Genomic DNA, 23687 nt, shown 5'->3' on the forward strand with positions numbered 1-23687 from the left:
ACAGACAGATGGCCCTCCTCCATCAGTGCTGACGTGATGGGAGGCTGGGTTCAAGTCCCAGCCTAGCCATGTCCTTGATGGTTGACCTTGATGATTGACCTTGACTTTGGGCCCTGTCCCTCCAGGCCTCAGTTTACTTTTACCTTCAATGAAGATTGAATCAAATGGCCCATCACTCTTCAACTCCCTGCTCCCGGAAGTCTCAGCTTCCCAGAATGGGAATAGTAAAGGTGGAAGGGGCGGGGGAGGCACAGAGGAATGCAGAACGAGATGGAGTGTTCCAGGATGGGTGGGAATGTCTCCCAGGCTGCAGCATAGGTGTTCTGGCGTGTGAGGAGCAAGGAATGCTTTCGTTTTATTTTAGTTGGTGTAGTTTTGTTTAAATTCTACTTCGATTTTGGGGTGTGTGTGTGCTTCTTTCCCACTTATGAGGATCCCCAGAAACTGGTACTCTCTCAAATATGTGTTGTTCTGCCTATGTGACCCTCAGGCCCCCTCCAGGAGGTCCTCAGCTATGCATCCAGCCCAGCCCCTGGGATCCCCAGCTGCCTCCTTGTTTTAGCTAGAGACTTTTGCCATGGTCCAGTCTGTGTGTGCTGGCCCTGCTGGCATACCTCTTGGGGGGCTGCCTCAGAGCAGCACAGCGTTACCCCAGGAGCCATGGACTGCCTGCCCCTTTCTTACTTCAGGAAACCCAGACGAGTTTTGCTGACCCCTCAAAGTCTTGTGCTGGTCTACCCTGAGACTCTGAGAAGTACCACATGAGGGCTTGAAGTTGAACAAAGGAAGAACTAGAAGAAAGAGGGCCAATCCCATGCATTACTATTGCAAGTAGATAAAGAGCAGGATGGGGTGGCACACACATGCACACACGGATGTGTACAGAGATCAGGAAGGGGTGCTCACACATGCACACACAGATGTGTACAGAGAACAGGATGGGGAGGCACACACACATGCACATATGGATGTATACAGAGAGAGAGTAAAGGAGTTAAGTCCTCCTCCTCTCTGTTCTCTGCTCCCACCTCTCAGGTGTCTTCTGGGTTCTCCAGAACAAGAAGGAGACATCATCTCATCTGGACTCGGCCTGTCCATGCGACTGTGCTGAGAATCCTGAAAGCACAACTCACCCAGCTACTGGGGTATTCATTCCTGCAGTATTCCTGGGACTCTGCCACTCAGGGCCCATGAGAATAGTCATGACTAGCTTTGGGGCTCCTAGGATACCTTCAGTTTTCCTTTGCCAAAGTCCCAGAAGAATGGGACAGGGCATTTTCATTCTCTCCCGCTCCCCCCCTCCCCCGGCCCTGTCCCTGGTACGCTGACCTTTCCCCTTCGAACACCAATGAAAGAGGCAGAGCTGCCAACCCTTAAACGCTGATCTTGGATGGTTCTGCCGCAGTCTGGAGGGGCTGGTAGACTACAGAGGAGTAAAGGGACTGATGCTTACGGAATGTGTCCCGTAGGCAAGCTGAACCAGGGTGCGTGCACACAGGCGTGGTGTAGCATGAACGTGGAAGTTAGAGGACAACTTGAAGTTGGACCTTCCCTTCCACTGTGTTAGGGTCTAGGGGCCAAACTCGGGTCATCAGGATTGGTGGCAAACCCCTTCACAAGCTAGGCCACCTCGCCGAAACCCACTTTATTTTGCTGAGACAAGGTCTTTCATTGAATATAGAGCTTGTTATTTTGGCTGGGCTGGCTGGCTACAGTTCTTGAGCGCCTTCTGTCTCCTCCCTCCGGCTCTCAGCTTGCAGGCATGCCACCATGCCCTGCATTTATGTGGGTGTTGGGTCCTTGTGTTTGTGCAGCAAGCAGTTAACCTACTGAACTAGTGCCTCCTTTTGTTTCTTGTACCCAGTGCCGATGCTGAACCCGACAAAACGATTTTGTCAAATTAACAAGAGCACACGGCTCTTGTGCTGTGAGCTACATGCCAGGACTGACCGTCTCTCTCCTTGCTTTTATCTTTTGTTGTTTGAGTGCAATGGAACCCAGGGCCCAGCAATAACCCCCTCCCATTGATGTGCTTTAGCTGTGGGCTGGGAGGTGACATCCAGACCCAGGTTATAGTGTGCCCATCAGCATTGCATCCAATGAGTCCATGCAGCAACAGCTATCGCTAGATCATTACATCGCCAGAGCTTACAAAATGGTGATGGTTCTGACTTGGTCTTCCTTCCAGCACTGACTGAATCAAATCTTCCTGAAAATCATTAATAACAATACATTTTCTTCATTAGTTATGGCCACTTACTTATCTTGACGTGATTGCACAGGTGAGCCTGGGTTTAATTACTTTTTTTTTTTTTTTTTTGGTTTTTTGAGACAGGGTTTCCCTGTAGTTTCTAGAGCCTGTCCTGGAACTAGCTCTTGTAGACCAGGCTGGCCTCAAACTCAGAGATCCGCCTGCCTCTGCCTCCCGAGTGCTGGGATTAAAGGCGTGCACCACCACCTCCCGGCTAATTACTTCTTGTTCATAATCATTAATCGTCAACTTTCTGAGAAAGTGCTGGCGTCCTAGATCCAGCAATAACCAATGATGGTATGTTCCCCGGTCACTGTGAATTCTCTCTTCTTCTGCCTCCCATGACTTTAACTGACCTACAAGATGTTAAAGGACATTGGTTCCCTTTGTCCCCTCTGAGACTCTGTGTTCCTTGTAGGTCTGTATTTCTATGGGTTGCACACATGACCCCCTTCTGGATTCACAATTTATCAGGATAGCTCGTGGAGGGAAGAAAGGATGTACTCAAGGTCACTGTTTATTATAAAGCATAGAAATGATTAGCCAAATGTGATATGTAGTATAGAAGTCCAGGGAGTTGATGGATCCAGGAACGTCTGTACCCATGGAGGCATGATGTTACCCTTCTTGATACAATGGGATGTTTATTGATGGGGCAACTTCTAGAACCTTCTTATCCAGAGACGTTGACCCGGACTCAACACTTAGGGGTGCCTGGTCTCATCATTGGTCATAGGATTGAACTATAACCCCACCCCTTCCCTGCAGAGAGGACCATGTCTCATATTCTGGCCTTCTAATCACCTTCCTGGGGTTCCTGCCTGGGCAAGCCCCTCCCTTGAAACTCTCTCAAGGCCCAACTTGAGTCACCTCAATAGCTTACATCCAGAGATGACGAAGGAGTCCTACAGAAGTAAACTCCCTGGGTGCTGCGGTCTGTGATGAGAAGTGGCACAGGGGCTGGCATGGTCCTCAGTGTATCCGAGCCAGGGAGAGAAGGGACAACCTTCGCGTGAGGATGCATGGTGCTAAGCCCTTATGCACCAATGGAGTTGAAACGCTGGGGTGAGAGCCCTGGGCAGCCAAAAAGGTAAGGGCAGCTCTCAAGGCTAAGGCAGGAGGTATCAGCCAGCCTTGGTGTGAAGCTTTGTATAGAACTACCCTCTGAGCCGGCTCATCCAAGAACATCAGAGCTGGACCCGCTGACTGTTCATCTTCCCCCTTGGAAGAGGGGTGTGGGAAGGTTAAGGACTCTTACTTGAGGATTCAGCAACCAGTCCCAACCAGCTGTATGCTGCTCTGCCCTAATTACATGTGGTCTCTGGGAGGGGTTAGAGGATATAAGGGGAAAGACGAGGGGACAGGGTGCCCTCTAGGCAGCCTTGGGGAAGCCACCATTCATGGTGGATGAGGACATTCCAGGCCAGCAGAGTTAGTCACCTCAGCCCCGCCTATGACCCCTCACCCACATGTTGCAGGTAAGCCCAAAGAATTCCTTGGTTCCTCAGACCTTGGTTTGTCCCTGGACCTAAGAGGAGGGGTACATGTTGTTTACATTTCCCCAAGAGAAGGGGTTTTAACAGCAGGGGTGGAGGGAGAGGGTTGGCTGGCTGCTGGGCTGGACACCTCTGCATCCACACAGGCTGGGAAGGCCGGTGGATGGAGGGAAGAGCTCAGCAAAGACACAGTGAGAGACTGAGAGCTAACTGGGACTGCCGGAAATGAAGGGCAAGGGAGGGGCTCAACCTTGGTGACACAGGATGAGTCTGGAACTGAAGAGAGGCGTGGAGAGAAGGAAACAGGAAAAAAAAAAACCAACAACATAATAGAATGGGAACACAGCACGCTGCTTGGGGGCAAGCATCTCTGAAGTTCACTTGCACAGAGGGGTGTCCATAATGTGGGACCCTGGGGTGGGAGGGGGAGCAGATCCGAAGCCTTGATTTCAAGCAGAGTCGTCTGGGAGTGCAGGAGAGAGGCGGGGACCAGCCAGGGAGGACTGGACCGGCTCCCTCTGTAACATGGTCTTTAAATCAATGGCAGTCTGCTCTAGAGGCTTCATCTAGCATTTTCATCCCAGAGATGGACTCCAATTCAGATACCCACGGAGGGGTAGATTTGAGTTCCACAGCTTCCTGGGGTCTGTACTACCTGGGGAGAAAAAGACAGGTAGGGTGGGGGCTTAAAGAAGGATGTGGTGGCAGACGCCTCTAATACCAGCACAGGCAGGTGAATCTCTGTGAGTTTGAGGCCAGCCTTGTCTGCAGAGTGAGTTCCAGATCATTCAGGGCCACACAGTGAGAACCTGTCTCCAGAAAAGAATCTGGAAAACCTATTTGGGAAACACAACAACAAACTCTCTCACCAGAAGACACAACACAGTGTCTCAGGCTCCAACTGGGAAATACATAGGCGAGTCTGGGGACAGTGTTCAGCATCTCACAATGCACAGTACGGCCCTCTCAACTTGTCCCCGGAAGTCAAGAGTGCCAAGAAGGCACAGAAGGAAGAATGAAGGGTGCCTGCCTGTGGGAGGGTAGCCTGGAAGGCTGTGCCTGGTGTATCTTGGGTGGAGGAGGAGGGAGTTCCAACCCTTCGACAGTACAATTTTACCCCTTGCTTGATAGCCACTTTCAAAGCTACAGGTGACCATGTGATAATTCTAGGTTTTTTGTTTGTTTGTTTGTTTGTTTTGAGACAGGGTTTCTCTGTAACTTTGGAGCCTGTCCTGGAACTAGCTCTTGTAGACCAGGCTGGCCTCAAACGACAATCCTAGGTTTTTAAAAGTGTGAAAATTCATCAATGAAGCTTTTAATCTAATCTACTTACTATGTGCCCTCTTTTCTTCTGTTTTGTTTTCGTCTCTCTCTATTGCATGTATGTGTATGCATGTTTGCATGCATATACATGCATATATCATTTGTATGTATGTTTTCATGTGTGTACGTGCATATGTCTACGTGTATAAGGCCCCCGGAATGCTGTGAGGACTCATCCTCTGTAACTTTTCCACCTCATTTATTGAGGCAGGCTTTGTCAATCAAACCCAGAGCTAGCTGATACGGTTAGCTTTGCCAGCTGGCTTGCTCTGGGGATTCTGTTGACTCACCCTTCCAAGGTTGGAATCATAAGGAGGCTGCCACACCCACCCTGCATTTATGTGGGTTCTGGGGAAATAAACTCTGCTGAATCACTTCCTCAGATGCCCTCATCCTTCCACTTCTCCGTGCCTCACGATCCTGACTCTCAGTTATCTGGGTCTTTAGGTACCCCGAGCAGGGCAGATGACTGACGGAAAGAACTCCTGGAGTCCAGTTTTGGGTTCTTTGGGGGGCTCAGTGATTCCAAATCACTACAGCAAGAAAGCCCTCTGATTGATTTGTGACAGAGCCACCCACTTTCTTCAGGTGGGGGCTCAGTGATTCCAAATCACTACAGCAAGAAAGCCCTCTGATTGATTTGCGACAGAGCCACCCACTTTCTTCAGGTCACTCTTACTGGCACTTTCCACGGCTGCACTCTCTGCCCCCAGTCTCCACTTTGCAGTTCAAAACAGAGGGAGGAGAGCCACTCATTCGCTTCTTTGGCTAGAAGTTGCCAACACCAGCGGTCACCTCCTCCCACATCACCTGTGGGATCAGCTGGATCCAGGATTACTGGTCTAAAGGAGAGTAGAGAGTTAGAGACTAGGAAAGGGCTGTTTGTTTACAAGACCGCTGGCCTCAGCATTTGCAGCTGGCCCTATTCCCATCGAAGACACAATGTATCCTGGCAGCCTAGGTCAAGCAATTTGAATCTACTTAAGAGTCAAAGTAACTTCCTAGAATTGTAGTTGAAATCCAAAAACCCTTCTGAAAGCTGTTGTTTACTTCTCACAGTGAACGGTAGTGATGACCCCTTTCAAGAGACTCTCACCCAACTACAAGATGTCACAGTACAGTGTTGCTAAGTAGGTCAGCACTGGTGTGTGTGTGTGTGTGTGTGCATGCATGCGCACTTGAACCTGGAAATGGCAATGCTGTTTCTCAGGGATATCCTGACACCTCAGACCCCTCTCAGATCGGCTAACGCATACATTTCACATTTCCACATAACAGAAGAAAGAAAGCAGTGAGGGTGCCCTCTGCCTGCCCCTCCCCACTTCTGCGTCCCTTCTGGCTGGCCAGCCCCTCCCACTCCCGAGGCTGGGTTTTCTCCCTGGAGTGTCACTCATCCGGCAGCTTCTCCCCCAGTTTCACACTGGGAGTGAAAAAGACCCTGGGGAGAAGAATCCAGGTCATGGAAGAAATAGCACAGAAGGGAATCGGGTTAATTCAGAACAGGGTTGGGGACTGGGGCACAGGCACCTCTTTTTCTGGATCTGGGTCAGTAGGAACGTCCTTATCAGCTCATCTTCGAAGTTGTAGTTGACTGTCCAGAAGATGCAGAGCTGCTCGTATTTGATGACCAGGTCCAGGACAGTCCGGAAGCCTTCGGCAGTGTTGAATTTCTCCATGCCGCTGCCCTGCTCCCAGGCGTACACCGTGAGAAGCTCCAGGGCGTACTTCGGGGGCAAGGATGCTTTTGGCTTCATTTTCCTTTCACACTGATGGGGAGAGTGGAGATGTCAGGTGACCTTGGCGAGGAAGAGCGGCCCAGTGTGTCTCATGGACTGCCTGGGTTGCAGCCGGGCAACAGGGTTATGAAACAGAACTTGAAAGAGGGAGCACCTGAGTCCTAGGTAGGCTTGCTAGACTCAGCAGTAGGCAGAGTGGTACACACGGTGTCCTGTGTTTGGACAGCAATGTAACTCCTGGCTGATAGGACCCTCTGCAGGCTAGCTATGAGCCCTGTATCATGGATTCTCATGTCAGAGGAAGATTGGCTGGGGGGTGGGGAGGTAGGTGGAGTAGTGGGGGAAGGGAGTGAGGAGGGGGAAGGGTGGTGCTTGAGGGAGTCATGTGACTTGTGAAATTCAAATCAGGGCTCCCCAGTCCCCTAGGCCTCAGCCACTCATGATGATTTGAGTCTCAGCCACAGCTTCCTGTTGCCTTCTGAGAGACAACACGGTGTCCACACAGCTGTACTGGTAACCTGTGGCATGCAACTTTAACTTCCATCCGTGCTTCTCAGGAGAACTTGGCTGCCACTGAATTCTTTGACCAGTGTGAGGTCAGAACAAGCCACACATTGCTCTGATGCTAGGAGGCTCTATAGGCCTGACCCAAATACACAAGTAGCGGAAAGCAATCGGAAGACCCATGGCTAAATGAGCAACAGCTTCCCTACAGAGGCCCAGCCCAGAGCATGGGAGGATTTGGGGGTTCAGGACAATTGGCAAAGCTGGTATCCTAGCTTGCTGGTAAAATAGCAACCACATTGGCCAAAGCAGGATCTGGCTGACCTGTTTGTACCAGTGCTTGACCAAGCGAATCAGATTCTTCAGTTTGGTGGGTCGGGGTTTAATAAAGTCACGCTGTAGCTCTGTAAAACAGGTGGAAACCTCTCCCTCCTTGATGCCTGATGATTTACATAACGCGATGAGATCCTTGTAGGCTTTGGTTCTGGAGGTGAAGCCAGGATGCAGCTGACCTGACATGGGAGCAAAGTGTATGTTAGTCCTATTGTATATGGTAAGTAACAGAATAAAAAAAACAATCTTTTTCGAGACAGGATTTCATGTAGCCAAGGTTGGCATTGAACTTGCTATGTAGACAAAGTTGATCCTCCTGACTTCTGCCCTTCCGACTGCTGAGATCATAGGTGAGTACTCCCATGCCCAGTGTATGGGAGTTGAACCCAGGTTTTGGGCATGTTAGATAAACTCTCTACAGACCTCAAAACTGTGGTTTTTTTTTTCAAAAAACTTTATTATTTATTCATTTATGTGGTTTTCCAAGACAGGGTTTCTCTGTGTAGCCATGGCTGCTGTGGAACTCACTTTGTAGACCAGGCTGGCTTCAAGCTCAAGAGATCCACCTGTCTCTGCTTCCTGAGTGCTGGAATTAAAGGTGTGCGCCACCAACACCTGGCTCCAAAACTTTATTTTTATTTGTATGGGTGTGATGTGTTCACACACATGCAAATGTGAGAGGCTGTAGGGGCCAGAAGAAGGAACCAGGTCCCCTGGAGCTGGAGTTACAAGGTGTGAGCCACCGAACTCTAGTGCTGGGAACCAAACTTGGGTCCTCTGAAAGAGCAGCAAGCCCCACTTAGCCAATGAACCCATCATACACACACACACACACACACACACACACACACACACATATTTGACAAGTGCAATTTCATTCTGGGGGGAATTTCCTTTGAACCATGTATATATATTTGAATTACTGATGGGTAGCCAAGATGCACACAGCAGTGACTCCTGGTCTGGTGGGTGCTGCTAATTTCACAGTAGCACACACACCTGTGGTACCCACTAGGGCAGCCACCAGCCACTGTGGCTGATTGTCTTTGAGATAATTAAAAGGAAAAGAGGCAAAAATTCAGCTCTTTGGTAGCTCCAGCCTCACCTCACACTCTCAGTGGATTCATGACACAGGTCTAGATGTTTCTCAGAGTTGGAGAAAGACCTTCCTGTCAGTTCTGAGCTCGTTCGCACACCGCCGCTGCTGAGGTGTCTGTAGTCCACCTCCCATTTTTATCAATAAGTTTCACTGGGACCGAGTTGCCCCTGTCTGCGAATTTATCGTGCAAGGCTATTTTCAGATTGCAATGGCAAAGTCCAGTAGTGGGAAAACTGTGGCCTCCTAGGCTGAAAACATTTGCTGTGTTGCTATACAGGTGAGTTTTCTGTCAACTTGACACAAAGCTAGGCACACCTGAGAAGAGGGAGTCTCAACCGAGGAGCTGCCTCCACCAGACTGGCCTATGGCCTCATATGTGGGGGCTTTTTCTCCATCGATGAATGATGTGGAAGGGCCCAGCCCTCTGGGGGTCCTGAGTTGTATAAGAAAGCAGGCTGAGCAATCTAGAGGGAGCAAGCCAGTGAGCAGTGTTTCTCCATGGCCTCTGCTTCAGTTCCTGCCACCAGGTTCCAGCCCTGACTTCCCTCCATGACTTACACAACTGTAAGAGGAACTAAATCCTTTCCTCCCCAAGATGATGTGGTTGTGGGTTGTGTTTGTTTGTTTTGTGACAGGTTTCTCTGTGTAGCTCCGACTGGCCTCGAGCTCACAGAGGTCTGCCTGCCTCTGCCTGCAGAGTGCTGGGATTAAAGGTGTGCGCCACCATCACCCAGTTTGGCCAGTGTTTATCACAGTGACAGGAGGCAAACTAGCACAGCTGCTATTTCAAGAGCAAACAGACAAACAGACAAAAGTGGGCTTCAGCCCATTCTATAGACTCCTGTCTCTTTTCTGAGAGAAATCAAAACAGCTGGTTTTTGTTTGCAGTTGGGGAGAGATGTGTCAAACCCAGGATCCTCATGCTAGGCAAGTACTTTGCCTCCGAGCTCCATCCCCAAACAATGGATAAGAGCTTTGTTTGCTTTACCTTGGGGTGGTGACATTGAACACAAAGCCTTGTACATGCTAAGCAAATGTTTTACTCTGATTACCCCTGGGCCCCAAGAACCACTCAGGTGGAAGATACTATAGTCTTCATAATTCTAATATAGGAAAAACACACACACATATAGTAGCTTGGCCTCTGTATGTGCATGGGTGTGAGAATGTGTGTGTGTGTGTAAGAGAGAGAGAGAGAGAGAGAGAGAGAGAGAGAGAGGACACCTGAAGCAGCCTAGAGTCAATCTGAGAAGTTGATTTTGTCGCAGGGACAAGCCCACTGTAGGTGGCACCATTCCCTTGACTGATTAAAAGCTAGCTAAGCATGAACCTATAAGTGAGGCAGCAAGCAGCATCCCCCGTGGTTTCTGCTTCAAGTTCCTTCCTTGAGTTTCTGCCCTGACTTCCCTCCATGATGGACTGAGATCTGGACGTGTAAGCCAAACAAACCCCTTTTCCTCTAAGTTACTTTGTGAATGTGGGTGCATGTGCCTGTCTGCGCACACTCATGAGAGTCCAAAGGAGGATGCTGTCCGTCTTGATGAATCATCCTTCACCTTATCCCACTGTGACAGGGTCTCCCCCTGAACGTCACTCTGATTCAGCTAGACCCGCACCCCTAATGTGCCTCCAGTAGAGACTGGCTTTTTATACAGGTGCTGGGGATAAAACTCAGATCCCCACGACTGAATGGCAAACACTCTTACCGTGGAGCCATCTCCCCAGCCTATTTTGAGATCTTTCATTTGTCCATATATTTCTGTATCTCTCACCTGTGAATGGGCTTTCTGAGGAGGAGCTTTCTTCACCCAATTTCCTGTCTCTTACCTCACAAATCCCCCCACATTCTGTTCTTTAGTTCCCTTCTCCACAGAGGAAATGAAGGGATGTTATCTATGATCTGTATGTAACTGTAAGTGCCATCCCTCACACACCATGGAGAACAGAGCCAGCAGCTCCTGAGGCTGCCTGGACTGTTTACATGAGAGTGGAATTGCATGTAGGTGTCTGGGGGCCTGGGCAAGAACTGCGAGACAGTTACCCAACCCCCCAACCCTCCCTGGTTTTTCCTCCATGTTTTCCAGAATCTTCTCAGGAGCTAGGGTCTGTGGACTCCTACCTAGTGCATCATAGGCGGGCAGGACATCAAAGTCGACACTTTCGTTGAGACTCCTGCATTTCAAGGTGAAGCTCAGCACCCTGGGGGCCTTCCACTTTGTGGAACTTTTTTTTTCAAACTTCACCTCCAGCTCCTGGGTCTTCTTTTGGAAGTCTTCTAATTGCCTCTGGATTTCCTGAACAAACAGTGAGCGCTCCTCTATTTGGGAGCTGAAACTCTTCATGGGGGTAAGAAACACTACGATATCAGCATCTGATCCATACTTCAGAGCTGTGCCTTTGGCAGTGGATCCTCCCTGAGGAGGAAAAAGAAGGTGAGATGCTGCCTCCCCTCACCCTTGTCTCCCTGGCTCCCAAGAGCTGGCACCGGCGACAGGCCAGCGCTCACCTTGACGGCCTTCAGCACTTTGGTGCTTGAGTCCTTGAAGCAGTTTTCTTTGAGGAATTCACAGATGATGTTAACAGCTTTTCTGATCTGCTCCAAGAACTTTTCATTGGGCTGGAGGAAGTCTATGATGAACTTGTCCAATAAATGGCTTGGGGTAATGAAAAGTGATGTGGGCTGGGGAGGAGAGAAATTTGGTGGGCTCTGCCCAGAAGCCACCCCGAAACTCAACCTCTCTCCTCCTGCTAGCCTGTTCCAACAATGGGCGGTGACCTTCCTGTCAGAGACCCTCCTGTCTTGCACAGATATACTCTAAAAATGTTCTTGAGATTCTGGGCAATCCTTACCTCCCCTGGCCCACTCCCCTCCAAGCAGAAACTCTCCTGGTTCCTCATGGGCTACTTGGGAGAGATCTAGATCCTTCTGAAGGTGTTGTGAGATGCAGTCATGGGAGGTGCCCTAGGCCAGCATGAGGAGATCCCCAAAGATCTTCCAAGAGGCAGGTGTGAGGGTCAAACTTGGAAGAGTAGATGTGAGCTCAGATGCAGAGAGGAGGGCCTGGAGGGTGTGGGACTAATGGCTTTGAAGGTGGATAAGGAACTGGGGTACATGGGCAGGGTCAAGGAGCTTGAAAAGGAGCGAGGCCTCAAGTGTCTCCATCCCAGCTCTGCGAGACTGCGTTTGGATTGCCCACTGCTGTAACGATAAGGTTATAGATTTAGGGGGCACTTTTTAAACAGTGGGGAGGGAGGAAGAAGACAAGTCTAAGTGGATAAGTTTCCTGGAGAGCATTGGCAGAGAGCAGTGCAGCCGTCTGGGAACAAGAGAGGGTACTTAGCTTTGCAGGCTAGCTGATCTTGGTTGGACACCCCTAGATGTTGTGACCCTTGGCACCCTGTTGACAGTGGCAGCATACTCAATCCTTCTGCTCCTACAGCTCAGATGGTGTACAGGGTGGGCATGCGCACACGAGTGTACATGTGTCATGCGCATGTGTGAGTGTATATCATATGCAAGTGTACACACAGGAATGCACACATATGAGAGGCTATATATGAATATTCAAGAATACGAGTGTTCTGCTTGCATGTGTGAGTATGCACACTATGTACACATGTGAGTGCATGCAAATGTGAGTGTATGCCGTTGTGAGTGCTGGTGTGTGTTCACAAGTGTCAGCATTGTGCAGCACCTGTGAGAGTGTGAAGCTCCAGGTGCAAAGGTGCGTGCTCGTCTATGAGTGTGCATGTTTACGTGAGTGTGTGCGTACATGTGATAAGTCTGAAATGCTCATTCCTGCTTGTGTGTTGGTTCCTGGGCTGTCAAGAGAAGGGTGACGTCATGGTCTGAAAGGACCGGCTAGTGAAGAGCACAGGGATCAGAAGGTGTGGTAGGGACTAGAGAGATGGCTCACTGGTTAAGTGCACTGTCTGTGGACTCAGGTTTAATTTCCAGCACCCGGGTGGTGGCTCACAGCTGTCTGTAACTCCAGCTCCAGGAGATCTGACACCATTTTCTGGTCTCTGTGGGTATTATATACATATAACACAACATATATTCAGGCAACACTTATGCAATAATATATATTGAGACATGGTTTCTCTGTGTAACCATCCTGGCTATCCTGGAACTCACAGAGATCCTCTTGCCTGTACCTCTCGGGTGCTGGGATTAAAGGGGTGTGCCACCACTGCCTGACATTAGAAAAATTTTTTTAGGGTATAGGAGAGACATGAAAGCCGAACATATCATGTGCCTGTGTGTTAGAAGGGGAATCTACAGGGTGTTCTTGGAATGGCTGTCAGAATATGAAGATGGTGTGTGTGTGTGTGTGTGTGTGTGTGTGTGTGTCTTATAATTTGACCGCACTATGAACTTAAATTTGGTTTTGACCACAGCCCAGTGGTCAAAGTGAAGCACCCTCAAGAGACTCCAGCAACTTGCAGCCACCACCCTAGTGATGAAGCTGAGGGCATGTGTGTGCAATGTCACCCAGCCAACAATGGCAAGTGCCAGAGTTCCTGTCTATGAAGCTCACACAGGCATTGTGCATCTCTTTTTGCAGAGATAGATGTTTGAAAACTCAGAAGTAAACCAAGGAGGTTGTCCCAAGGAAGTAAAAGACCAGGCTGTGGTAAAAATGGAACCCAGGGTGGGGGACATGGGAGCCATTGCGGAGTCCTTGGCATCTACCTGGGGAACGACCTCATTCACAGACTCTGCTTCCTTCTGTCCGTCCCACATTGTTAGAGTCTGGTAGCTCTATAGATGGAGTGTGGCCCCTGCCTCCACACTTTGGATACAAAGTTTGCCCCTCACCTGTTCTCACAGGTGGAGTTTGATTGGCACATCTGTCCCACTTTGAAGGCCAACAAGGCAGCCTTTGGCCAGACTCAGCTGGTCTAGTTTGGGAATGGTCTTGATGCCTTTCTCCGACAGTCAGATTACATCTGCATCACTGCTGGCCCCACACCCAGGGGCCGGGCCTCAGGGTCTGCTTGGGAGTCACAGACATGAGTTCTGTACACTTCTAGGAGGCTCAGCTCCTTGTCTGCCCCCAACTCCTGCCTCCTGATTTCACTCTTGCAGAAATAAACCCATCTCTTCTGGGGGAACCCACTTTCTTTATAGCCCCCCTTTCTACCTCACAGCCATCTTTGTGGCCTCTAAGAGTTGGTTGAGTTGTATCTCCCTAAAATATATTGGGATTTGGACCTGTCGTACCCGTGACATGACCTGATAGGAAATGACTTAGAGAAGCTGGTGGGGAGGGTCACGAGGGTGAGCCCCAGCTAAATATGACTATTATCCTTAGAGGAGTGGGGTCCCCAGACAGACCCACATCAAGGAAAAGGAGCGAAGACAGGGCAGACATGTAACAGTGGAGGGAAAAAACAGGGTGATGACGTCACAAGCTGAGCCAGGGATCAGAGCTGTCCGGGGAGAGTCCACCCCTCCCCTATTCCTTGTCTTTGAATCCCCAGCATCCAGAACAGTGGGGGAAATGAATTCTGTTGCTTTAAGGCACACTGAGTGTGTGACATGTCACAGTAGTCACACAGGCAGCCACGACACACTCTCTCAAGTCAGTGTCAGGAGGACACACCCTCCAGTGTGGACATCCCCTTACCAGAACATTCCAACACGGTGCAGGTGACATATCATTCAGGCTGGGAGAGTATAGCCAGGCCTGAGCCGCCTTTGTCAGCATCTGCCAGGAGCCGTCGTCTTTGCCCACATTATTGGTTGGGTCAGTTGGATCCAAGATGACTGGTCTAGAAATTTTATCAGATTAAAAGAAATCAGGGCTGAGCTTAATAGCACACATCTTTAATCCCAGCACTTGGGAGGCAGAAGCAGGTGGATCTCTGTGAGTTCGAGACCAGCCTAGTCTACGTAGTGAGCTCCAGGCCAGTCAGGATTGTACAGTGAGATCCTGAGATCCTGATCCCCTCAGCCCTCCCCACCAAGCAGCACCTGGGAAGGTAGCTTAGAAACTAAGACTGCTTATAACTCAGTCATAAGGACCAGGGTTCAAGACCCACGAACAACACGGGTGTCCTGTACATGACTTCAGTCCCACCTCTGAGGGGACAGAGATATGGGGATCTCTGGGGCTTGCTGACTTCCAGCCTAGTTGAGAAAGCCAGAGCCCAGAGTGAAGAAGAGAGCCCTGCCTCAGAATAATACACAAAGGACACCTATATCCTCTTCTGGTGCACAGACATACAATTTTTTTTGAGGGTTTCTCTGTAGCTTTCGGGTCTGTCCTGGAACTAGCTCTTGTAGACCAGGCTGGCCTTGAACTCACAGAGATATGCCTGCTTCTGCCTCTCAAGTGCTGAGATTAAAGGCATGAGCCACCGCCATCCTGCCAGACACACAAATTTTAATAAAGAAGTTGGGCTGGGGAAATGGGTCAGAGGGTAAAATACCTGCCTCACAAAAAGGCCCTGAGTTGGGGACCCTCAAGTCTCATATAAAAACTAGATGCTGGTGTGTTTGTAATGCCAGCCCTGAGGAGGCAAAGGCAGGTGTGTCCTGGGGCTCGCTGGTGAGCCAGTCTAGCCTACTGGTGAACATCGGTGAGAGACCCTGACTCAACAAATACTGTGGAATGGCTGGAGAACCCCCTCAGAGGTTAAGAGCACCGACTTCTCTTACAGAGGACCTGGGTTCAAGTCCCAGCACTCACGTAGTGGCTCACAACCATCTGTAACTACAGTTCCGGGGGTCTGACATCCTCTCCTGGACTTCATAGGCACTGTGTGCATGTGGTTTACAGGCATACACATGGGGAACACACATACACATAAAAGAAGTGAACCTTTGACAATGAGCAGAGAGTGAGACCTGATGTCAACTTCTGACCTCCAAGTGCATCTGTACAGACGCATGCACACAGAAGGGAGAGGCTGCTGAGGACTCTGGGTACCTAGCCACACTGACTCCTCATCCTCCTCTTCTCAGAGATGTTAGATCTCATGGTTCTCGCTGTGAACTCCTCCCCTTCCTCTAGGCTTTGGGGGGGCAAAGCCTGACCACAGTTTGGAATGTGGAACGCATTGACTGAATCTCCTCTGCAGACAGATTCTCCTCCCCTCTCCCCCTCGCCCCTATCAGCAAGGACTCAGATCTCACTCTCAATGGGGCCCTGGCCTGTGGCCGGAGAGATCGGAAGCTGGGTACCTTTGGGACCTGAGTTGGTTCAGAAGAGTGTTGTGAACTGTTACATCCTCGAAGCCGTAATTGACTATCCAGTAGACACACAGCTTTGACGACTGCTCGATGAGTTCCAGCACGGTCCTGACACCTTCTGCGATGTCAAAGTCCTCATCTTGGCAGCCCTGTTCCCAGGCATACACAGTGAGCAACTCCAGGGCGTAGGAGAACCGCGGAGATAGGGAAGTCATCCACTTCTCCTGGCACTGGGAGAGAAGGCAAGACTGTCAGGAAGCCTGAGCCTAGAAGATGTCACTGGCTCCTGTGCCTGGAAGTCAAGGTGTCAGTACCATCAGACACCGATGAAGGGATGAAAGGAACACCTGGAATGCTCACACTTCTCACAAGGGTGTGAGTGTGTGACACAATGTGTAAACCTGTGCGGGTGTGAGTGTATGTGTATATGTGTTGCGGGTGTGTGTGATTGTGTGTGTGTTTATGTGACTGTGAATGTGTGTATGTGCCCGTGCATGAGTGTGCATGAGTGTGTGAGCATGAACACATGCTGTGTGAGTGTGGGTGCACGTGAATGTGTTTATGTGAATGTGTGTGAGTAAATGTGTGAACACAGAAGTGTGAGTGTGTGAACATGTATGTCAGTGTGTGCATGCATGTGAGTATGAGCTGTGTTTGTGAGTGTGTGTGAGTAGGCCAGAGGTCAAGGTCAGGTATCTCCCTCACTCACTCTCTACCTTATGTTTTGGAGCAGGGCCTCTCACTGAACCTGGGGCTCACTGATCGGCTGCAGTGACTGGCCAGTGAGCCCAGGGAATCCACCTGTATCTGCCTCCTGAACACGGAGTTACAGACGCAGGCTGCCACTCCTGGCTTTACACGGGTGGTGGGCTCTTCCGTGCCTGCACAGCGTGTACTTTCCTCACTGAGCCTTCTCTCCAGTCCCAGTAGAGTGGTTTAAAAAAATCCACTTGGCACTCTTTACTAAAGCTAAATAAGTACGCTCCACAATATTTCATGCAGAGTCCACGTATGCAAATACAGACACACGTACATGCTGTCTGGGGCTCCAGCAATTCTACTGCATGTCTACCCAAGAACAATGAGTGCTTAGGTTCACAAAAGACATATCAGAGGACACCCACAGTAACCCAAGTCACAGAGGTTACAACCTGGAAATGACCCAAGCGCCCAACAGCAGCAGAGAGGAAAACACGGGTGTGTTACCATAATGGAACATACAAGGGAATGAAAACCATCGCTATGTAATGATGTGGCTGGATTTCTCAGACACGGAGTGAAATGAGATCCACCTGTGTGCAGTAGGATCCATTTGCAGTGTTTGAAAATAAGGGAGGGGGCTGGAGAGATGGCTCAGAGGTTAAGAGCTTTGCCTGCTCTTCCAAAGGTCCTGAGTTCAACTCCCAGCAACCACATGATGGCTCACAACCATCTGTAATGGGGTCTGGTGCCCTCTTCTGGCCTGCAGGCATACACACAGACAGAATATTGTATACATAATAAATAAATAAATAAATAAATAAATAAATAAATGAAAATAAGGGAGGGCTGGCAAGATAAAGAGTGGGCCTAGCCACCAAACCTGTTGAACTGAGTTCAGTCCCCAGGACCCACATAGTGGAAGGAGAAAACTCATTTCTGTACATTGTCCTCTGCCACCCATACACTATGGCACATTCCCATGCACACACACTGTTTCTCATGCACTTGTGCACACACACACACGAACACACTCTCATACATGCACGCATGTGCACTCACACACCTGTACACACATCACATTCTTTTAAATAAGATTCATTAGTGGTGATGGTTATTGGAATTTAAAAATTATTTTAATATATTCAAAATTTTTATTACTTATATGTATGAGTGTTTTGTTTGCATGTTTGTCCGTGTACCACGTGCGTGCCTGGTGTTTTTGGTGGCCAGAAGAGGGCATTGGATCCCCTAGGACTGGAGTGGTAGATGGTTGTGAGCTGCCATGTGGGTGCTGGGAATTGAACCCAGGTCCTCTGGAAGAGTAGACAGTGCTCTCAACCATGGAGCCATCTCTCCAGCACCCTAATATGTTTTATTATGTGTGTCTGTGCGTGTGAGTTCAGGTGCCTTCACAGGCTAGAGGTGTGAGACTCCCCCTGGAGTTAAAGCTGGTTGTGGGATGCCTGAAGTGGGTGCTGGGAATTGAACTTGGGTCCTCTGGAAGAGCAACATGTGCTCTTAACCGCTGAGTTATCTCATCAGTCTCAGGATTTTTGTTAAAGTGTCTTGCTATATAGTTGAGGTTAGCCTTAAACTCTAGATCCTCGCGTTCACTTCTTGAGTACTGGGGCCACAGTTGTGCAGCCCCCGGGTGCTTGGGTTGAGAAAATACTCAATTTTGGTTTGTGGCTGAAGAGGAGATCAAATTAGACGGAAGTATGTTGTTAATATTATTAAAATTTGCTGGCTGTGAATGATCTCAGTTAAAAGGTAACACAGTGGGGTGTGGTAGCACATGGCTTTGATCCCGGCACTTGAAAGGCAGAGGCAGCCTGGGTTTGCGGCCAGCCTGAGGACCTCTTGAAACAAGGCAATGGCACAAATTACCTCCTGATACCAGTGCTTGACCAGCAGGATCAGCTCCTTCACTCTCCTGGGATACCGCTGGAAGAACTGCTGCTGTAACGTGGTGAAGCAGGCTGTGAAATCACCGGGTGCTGCTTTTTCTCGATCCATGGCTCTTTTGAGATCCCGATAGATCCGGGAGCTGCAATCCTCACCAAAGCCTGCTGGCAGAGAGCAGCAGGAAGCTCGACTCTGATGGTGGTCTGAGTCAGCTGCAGCTGGGGAGATGTCTACTGAATGATCTGCAGAAAGGTAGCCGGCTCTTGGGGAGAGTTAACAGTGGGGCTACTCTCCCTGGTGGATAACAAAGGCTAACATGAAGTCTGATATGAAGGCAGGATGGGGTGGACCTGAGACAGGGTGAGTGGAGCCACACAGAACACAAGGCAGTGTTCTACACATGCAAAACAGATGCCCCAGAGTGATACCGAAGGCAAGGTGTCTGCACGACTGGTGATGTCTGTACCACAGAATCCCTTCTACCAGTACCTCTTACAGAAACTCAGGGACACCTCGAGGTGGCAGGAGTGGGGAAGGGTGGAGGTGCACTGAGCCAGTTAGTTTCCATTCTTGCCTGATGAGCTCTGCCATTCATAAATATATTTAGGGACACAGCCTGGGGCAAGCAGCCCTGGGAAGGACACCCTGGAAGGAGCTGGGCACACGCCTTACCATTTATTGAGTGTCGACTGTCTACCAGGCACAGTTGAAGTCCTTATGCAATGATGTAACATGAAAGTCTTATAAACCTCTCGTGGGGTGCAACTGTCAAGTTAATTATCTTGAGAGAAACAGCCTGAAGTTAAATAAGCTGGAGCCAGTTTTGGGTTAAATGTCCTTGGGAAAGAAACCATGGTGGCAGCAGCCTACCTTATCTGTTTGGGACACATACACCAGATTAGTTGGATTTTTATATAGTAAAGGAAGCAATTTATGAATCCCTCTGTAGGGTCTTATTTTCTCAGAAAGCAACATTTATTGCTTCCTTGTCATAAAAAAAAAATGTTGCCAGGGTTGGTGGTGCACATCTTTGATCCCAGTACTCGGGAGGCAGAGGCAGGCGAATCTCCGTGAGTTTGAGGCCATCCTGGTCTACCAAGCGAGTTCCAGGACAGCTAGGGCTACACAGAGAAACCCTGTGTATGTGTGGTGGTGGTGGTGGTGGTGGGATTTGGAAGATTCAGCTCTACCGCCACCTGCTGGTAGCATCTGGGTGCTACATGTGAAGCGTTCCCTTCTCAGGGCAACAAGCAGAGGGTGGGCTGGTCTCCTGCCACCAGGCCCTGGGCTTTTGAAGAGAGAAGCCATAATTTCCTGAAGTGATGGAGCCTCACATCTCTCTCACCACTGACTCCCATTCTTTTGAGGCAGGCATGCCACTACAACCAAACAAACCTGGAAGCTAGCTGCCCTGACCTTAGAGTCGGTGACAAAGGGACGCATGGGGTCATGTATCTGTTACTTTTCCGGTCCCTGGGATGAGACACCTGACAGAAGCAACTGAAGTGGGGGAAAGCTTTCTCTTGGGTCGCTGCTGGGGAAGACATGGTTGCAGGAGCTGACGCCGAGTGCTTCCTCCTTGGACCAGGAATCACACTGGAAGTGGGGTTGGAGGCAGGGTGGGGTTACCACCCTCCAGGCTCAATTTCAGGCCACCCACTTCCTGTGGCAAGAACCCTTCCCCTACAGGCTCTACACCCTCCCAAATTAGTGCCACCAGCTGGGGACCAAGTGCTTCAAACCCTAACAGATGAGAAAGGTCCACGGTGGCACCTAGCATTGCTCTCTGATTCAGGCCATCATCCTGAGAATGCTGTCATGTGGGTGTATGTACATCTCCATCTTGTCAGAGAATGGTCATGTGATCTTATTCGCAGTTCCAGTGACCCAGAAGTTCCTCGGAATTGCGGACAATGGAAGCACCGTAGCCCCTAGCTCAGAAGTCCTGGGCTGTCAGACTGGTTGAATCTACCATTGGCAGCATAGCCACCAGACATTCCCGTCCTTCTGTTTCCCCGTTCATCTGTCTGTCCATCCCTACATCCATTCACTTTTCCATCTGTCTACACATCCTCACCTCCTTCCACCCATCTAAACATACATTCACACATCCACCCATTTTCCCATCTGCCCACTCATCCATCCATCCGTCCGTCCGTCCTCTTGCACACACATCCATCCCCCACTTCTACCCATCCATCCACCCACCCACCCATCCACACATCTAGTGAGCACCCAGCCATCCACCCATCCATCCACCCACCCACCCATCCGCACATCTAGTGAGCACCCAGCCATCTACTCTCATCCACCCACTCACCTATAAAAAAGAGTCTGGAACATTTCATCTAAAGTAAATGAGATGAGAATGAAGTTCTAGATAGAATAGGCCCAGGGTAGGAGGCTCTTCTCTCTTGGGGGCTGTGGTGATGAGTCTCAGAGGCTCAAATGTTTGAATTCTCAGTCCCCGGTTGAATTGTTTGGGAAGGACTAGGAGGTGTGCCCTTGTTAGAGGAGGTTGTGACTCTCTTTCTTCCTGCTGCCTGGGGATCAGGATATGAAGCTCTCAGCTATTGCTCCTGTGCTATGCCTGTCTGCTTCCCACCATGATGATGAGGGACTAACCCTCCGAGCCTGCAGGCCAGCCCCCAATCAAATGCTTCTTTTTTTTTTTTTTTTTAAAGAGCTGCCTTGGTCAGTAACAGAACAGTGACTCAGACAGGGGTTTGCGAGCCCCATTTTAGAAATAGCCAGTCTGTCTGTCACAGCCTCAGCCTGTGGGACTCAAGTGGCTCCCCAGTACTCCCAGAAAGGTTGGGACCCCACCCCAGTCCCTGGAGCACTCACACAGAGGATCAAAGGCTGGAAGGACCTGCAAGAGTATCTCCTGCCCAGGTACAGACAGTAGGACTTCAGGGGTGTGTCCAAGGCTCGCTGACATAGAATATTTCTTGTAGTGTTTTAGCCGTTGTTCAATCACGCTGAGTTCATGTTGGTTTTGCTTCTGATCCGGAAAGCTACGGAAGTGATCCATGAAGAGAACAAGGGTGCCGTCTGAGTAGCCTCTTAGGACTGTTTCCCGGCCATAGGAGCCACCCTGCAGGGAATGAAGCTGCAGTAGTGAGGTCTGGGCTTTCTGTAGCTCCAAGCAGTGACATTTGTCAAGTCCAGTGACATTCCCAAATGTCACCATCATTTTAAAATCGGGTTGCTGGCACTAATTTGCATCCGTGTCGGTACGCTAGCTCCAAACTGGAGGCAAAGCAAGCTGCAATATGATGAACACATGGCACAGTGGAGTACCATACAAGAATGAAAACGGCGGCACAAACAAAACTCCCATGGATCGAGTCAGAAGCCATACAGCAAAGCGCGCATGCGCGTAGGAACGGGCGCGCGCGGTCCCTGCTAATTTACTGAGCACGGATTACAGCAGGACCCCGTGCTGCTGGGAACGCTGTGTGTCTCGCCATCACAACACTCTGAAGTGGATTCTAGGCTGATCTCATTCTACAGACCCAGACACTGTGGTACAGAGAGATAAAGCTGCCTGCCAGAGGCGTAGCCAGGCAGAAGGCGACCTGGCTGCTGCTTGGGCCCCTGAACAGCCTGCCTTCTTGTCCGCAGAGGGAGAAAAACCTTGGGAAGTGCAGTCCCCAGGGCCTGGTGTGGAGCAGTGCTCAGCATCACCGTAGGGGATAGGGGTGGAGGAAGGGAACAGCCTCGGTCTCAAACCTGGCTCTTACCTTAGCCACTCCCCGCACAAGGAGCCCACTGCTCCGCAGGAAGTCAGAGATGGCATCCACGTCCTGGTCTATCAGCTTCAGACATTCTTCACTGGGCTTGAGTTTTGCGTGGATAAAGTCTTTTAGCTTGTGTGCTGGCACTGCGGGCAAGTCAGGCCACCCGCCGGATAACCCATCGGATGACCTCCAGGATGGTCCCGCAGGTGGCTCCCCAGGTGACCCCCCAAATGGCCATGCAGACGACTGGCCAACCAGCCAGTTTCCCATAGTTGCTAGCTGGCCTCAGGAAGGCTGTAATGGCGGAGGGAGTGCCCCGTAGGTCAGGTCCTGGGGATTCTGCCCTACTACAGAGGGGTATGTCTCGATAGAGGAAGTCGAGTCCAAACTGGCTGCCCCGCCTCCATCACAGCCTTGCCTAGAAAATTGAAACCCAAGTTTGGGAGTCACTGCCCAGCAGCTGCACGTGGGAACTTCCCGCTGGTCAGCCTCTCCCGGGACACACCATTCCCGAGCCTGAGGTGGTCACCTCAGCAAAGGCCTGATGTGTGTGTTCTTCAGCGCAGGACTGACTTCTTGGTGTCTCTATCTCCTCTGTCTGTAGATCAGAGGAACCTGTCTCAAAAATAACCAAACCTTTGACCGAGTGCTCACTAATCACTAAGCTAATTCGGTTTGATAGAGGGTGGAGGGTGTCCATGGAGACTGGCCCTTTTCTCCTGTTTACAGTGGCTGGAGCTCTCAGTGCCAGGCTGAACAGTAGAGAAAGAGCCCAGAGAGGCTACTGACTTACTCAAAGACACACAGCATGGCAGGTGTCCTGGTAGATATAGGCTTCCTTTCTGCCTTTGGATGAATGTGGGGCCCTGAAGAGTCAAGAGTAGCTTCCTAACACACACACACACACACACACACACACACACACTCACACACAAAGTAAAATTTAAAAATAAAATTAAAAACCAGGGGAATTTTGCCAATTCAATATAATTATTTTGTGTTGGTTTTGAGACAGAGCCTTGCTATGTAGCCCAAACTGGCCTTGAGCTGGTAATGCCCCTGCCTCAACCTCTCATAAAAGATTATTATAGCATCTTTTTTCAGGGTAGGACAGACATTGTGTTTAGCTGTCCTATGTCGCAGATGGTACCCTCGGAAGCTCACTGGGAAAGGCATAGCAACTTTGGATTTGCACGTTCCTGCAGAGTCCCGCTGAGCCTTGGACCATCGAGAGTGCTGGCTCCCTACAGGAACCCTGAAAGCAGGAGGACTCTCGAAGTTCCTCTAAGTGGGGCCAAGGACAGAAAATGACTGCAGGGGACGGACACTAGTGGCTCTCAGGGACCCTGCCTCGGCCTCCTGAGTGCTAGGGTTGTATATGTGCAAAACCTCAC

At 50.1% G+C, this 23687-nt stretch overlaps 1 protein-coding gene across 1 annotated transcript; it reads right to left on the reverse strand.

The window, feature by feature from the left end:
* Positions 1-4073: 4073 nt before the first annotated feature.
* Oas2 (2'-5'-oligoadenylate synthetase 2) lies at positions 4074-22632 on the reverse strand. The gene is made up of 11 exons (XM_038345298.1): positions 22297-22632; positions 21398-21647; positions 18533-18711; positions 15935-16173; positions 14376-14520; positions 11249-11422; positions 10862-11156; positions 7635-7822; positions 6598-6836; positions 5750-5912; positions 4074-4402 (listed from the first exon to the last, which is right to left on the reverse strand). Exons 1-11 carry the CDS (start codon positions 22561-22563, stop codon positions 4346-4348), a joined length of 2196 nt encoding a protein of 731 aa, XP_038201226.1. The 5' UTR covers positions 22564-22632; the 3' UTR covers positions 4074-4345.
* Positions 22633-23687: the final 1055 nt, after the last annotated feature.

Source organism: Arvicola amphibius, chromosome 10 (assembly GCF_903992535.2).
Source record: "Arvicola amphibius chromosome 10, mArvAmp1.2, whole genome shotgun sequence".
Classification (NCBI taxonomy): domain Eukaryota; kingdom Metazoa; phylum Chordata; class Mammalia; order Rodentia; family Cricetidae; genus Arvicola; species Arvicola amphibius.

Excerpts from the sequence above, each read along its gene's own strand:
- Oas2 (XM_038345298.1), bottom strand. The coding sequence starts at position 22,563 with ATGGGAAACTGGCTGGTTGGCCAGTCGTCTGCATGGCCATTTGGGGGG. Across the intron at positions 14,521-15,934 it reads AACCAACTCAGGTCCCAAAG|ACCAGTCATCTTGGATCCAA; the intron begins GTACCCAGCTTC and ends TAAAATTTCTAG. Across the intron at positions 6,837-7,634 it reads TCAAGCACTGGTACAAACAG|TGTGAAAGGAAAATGAAGCC; the intron begins GTCAGCCAGATC and ends TCTCCCCATCAG.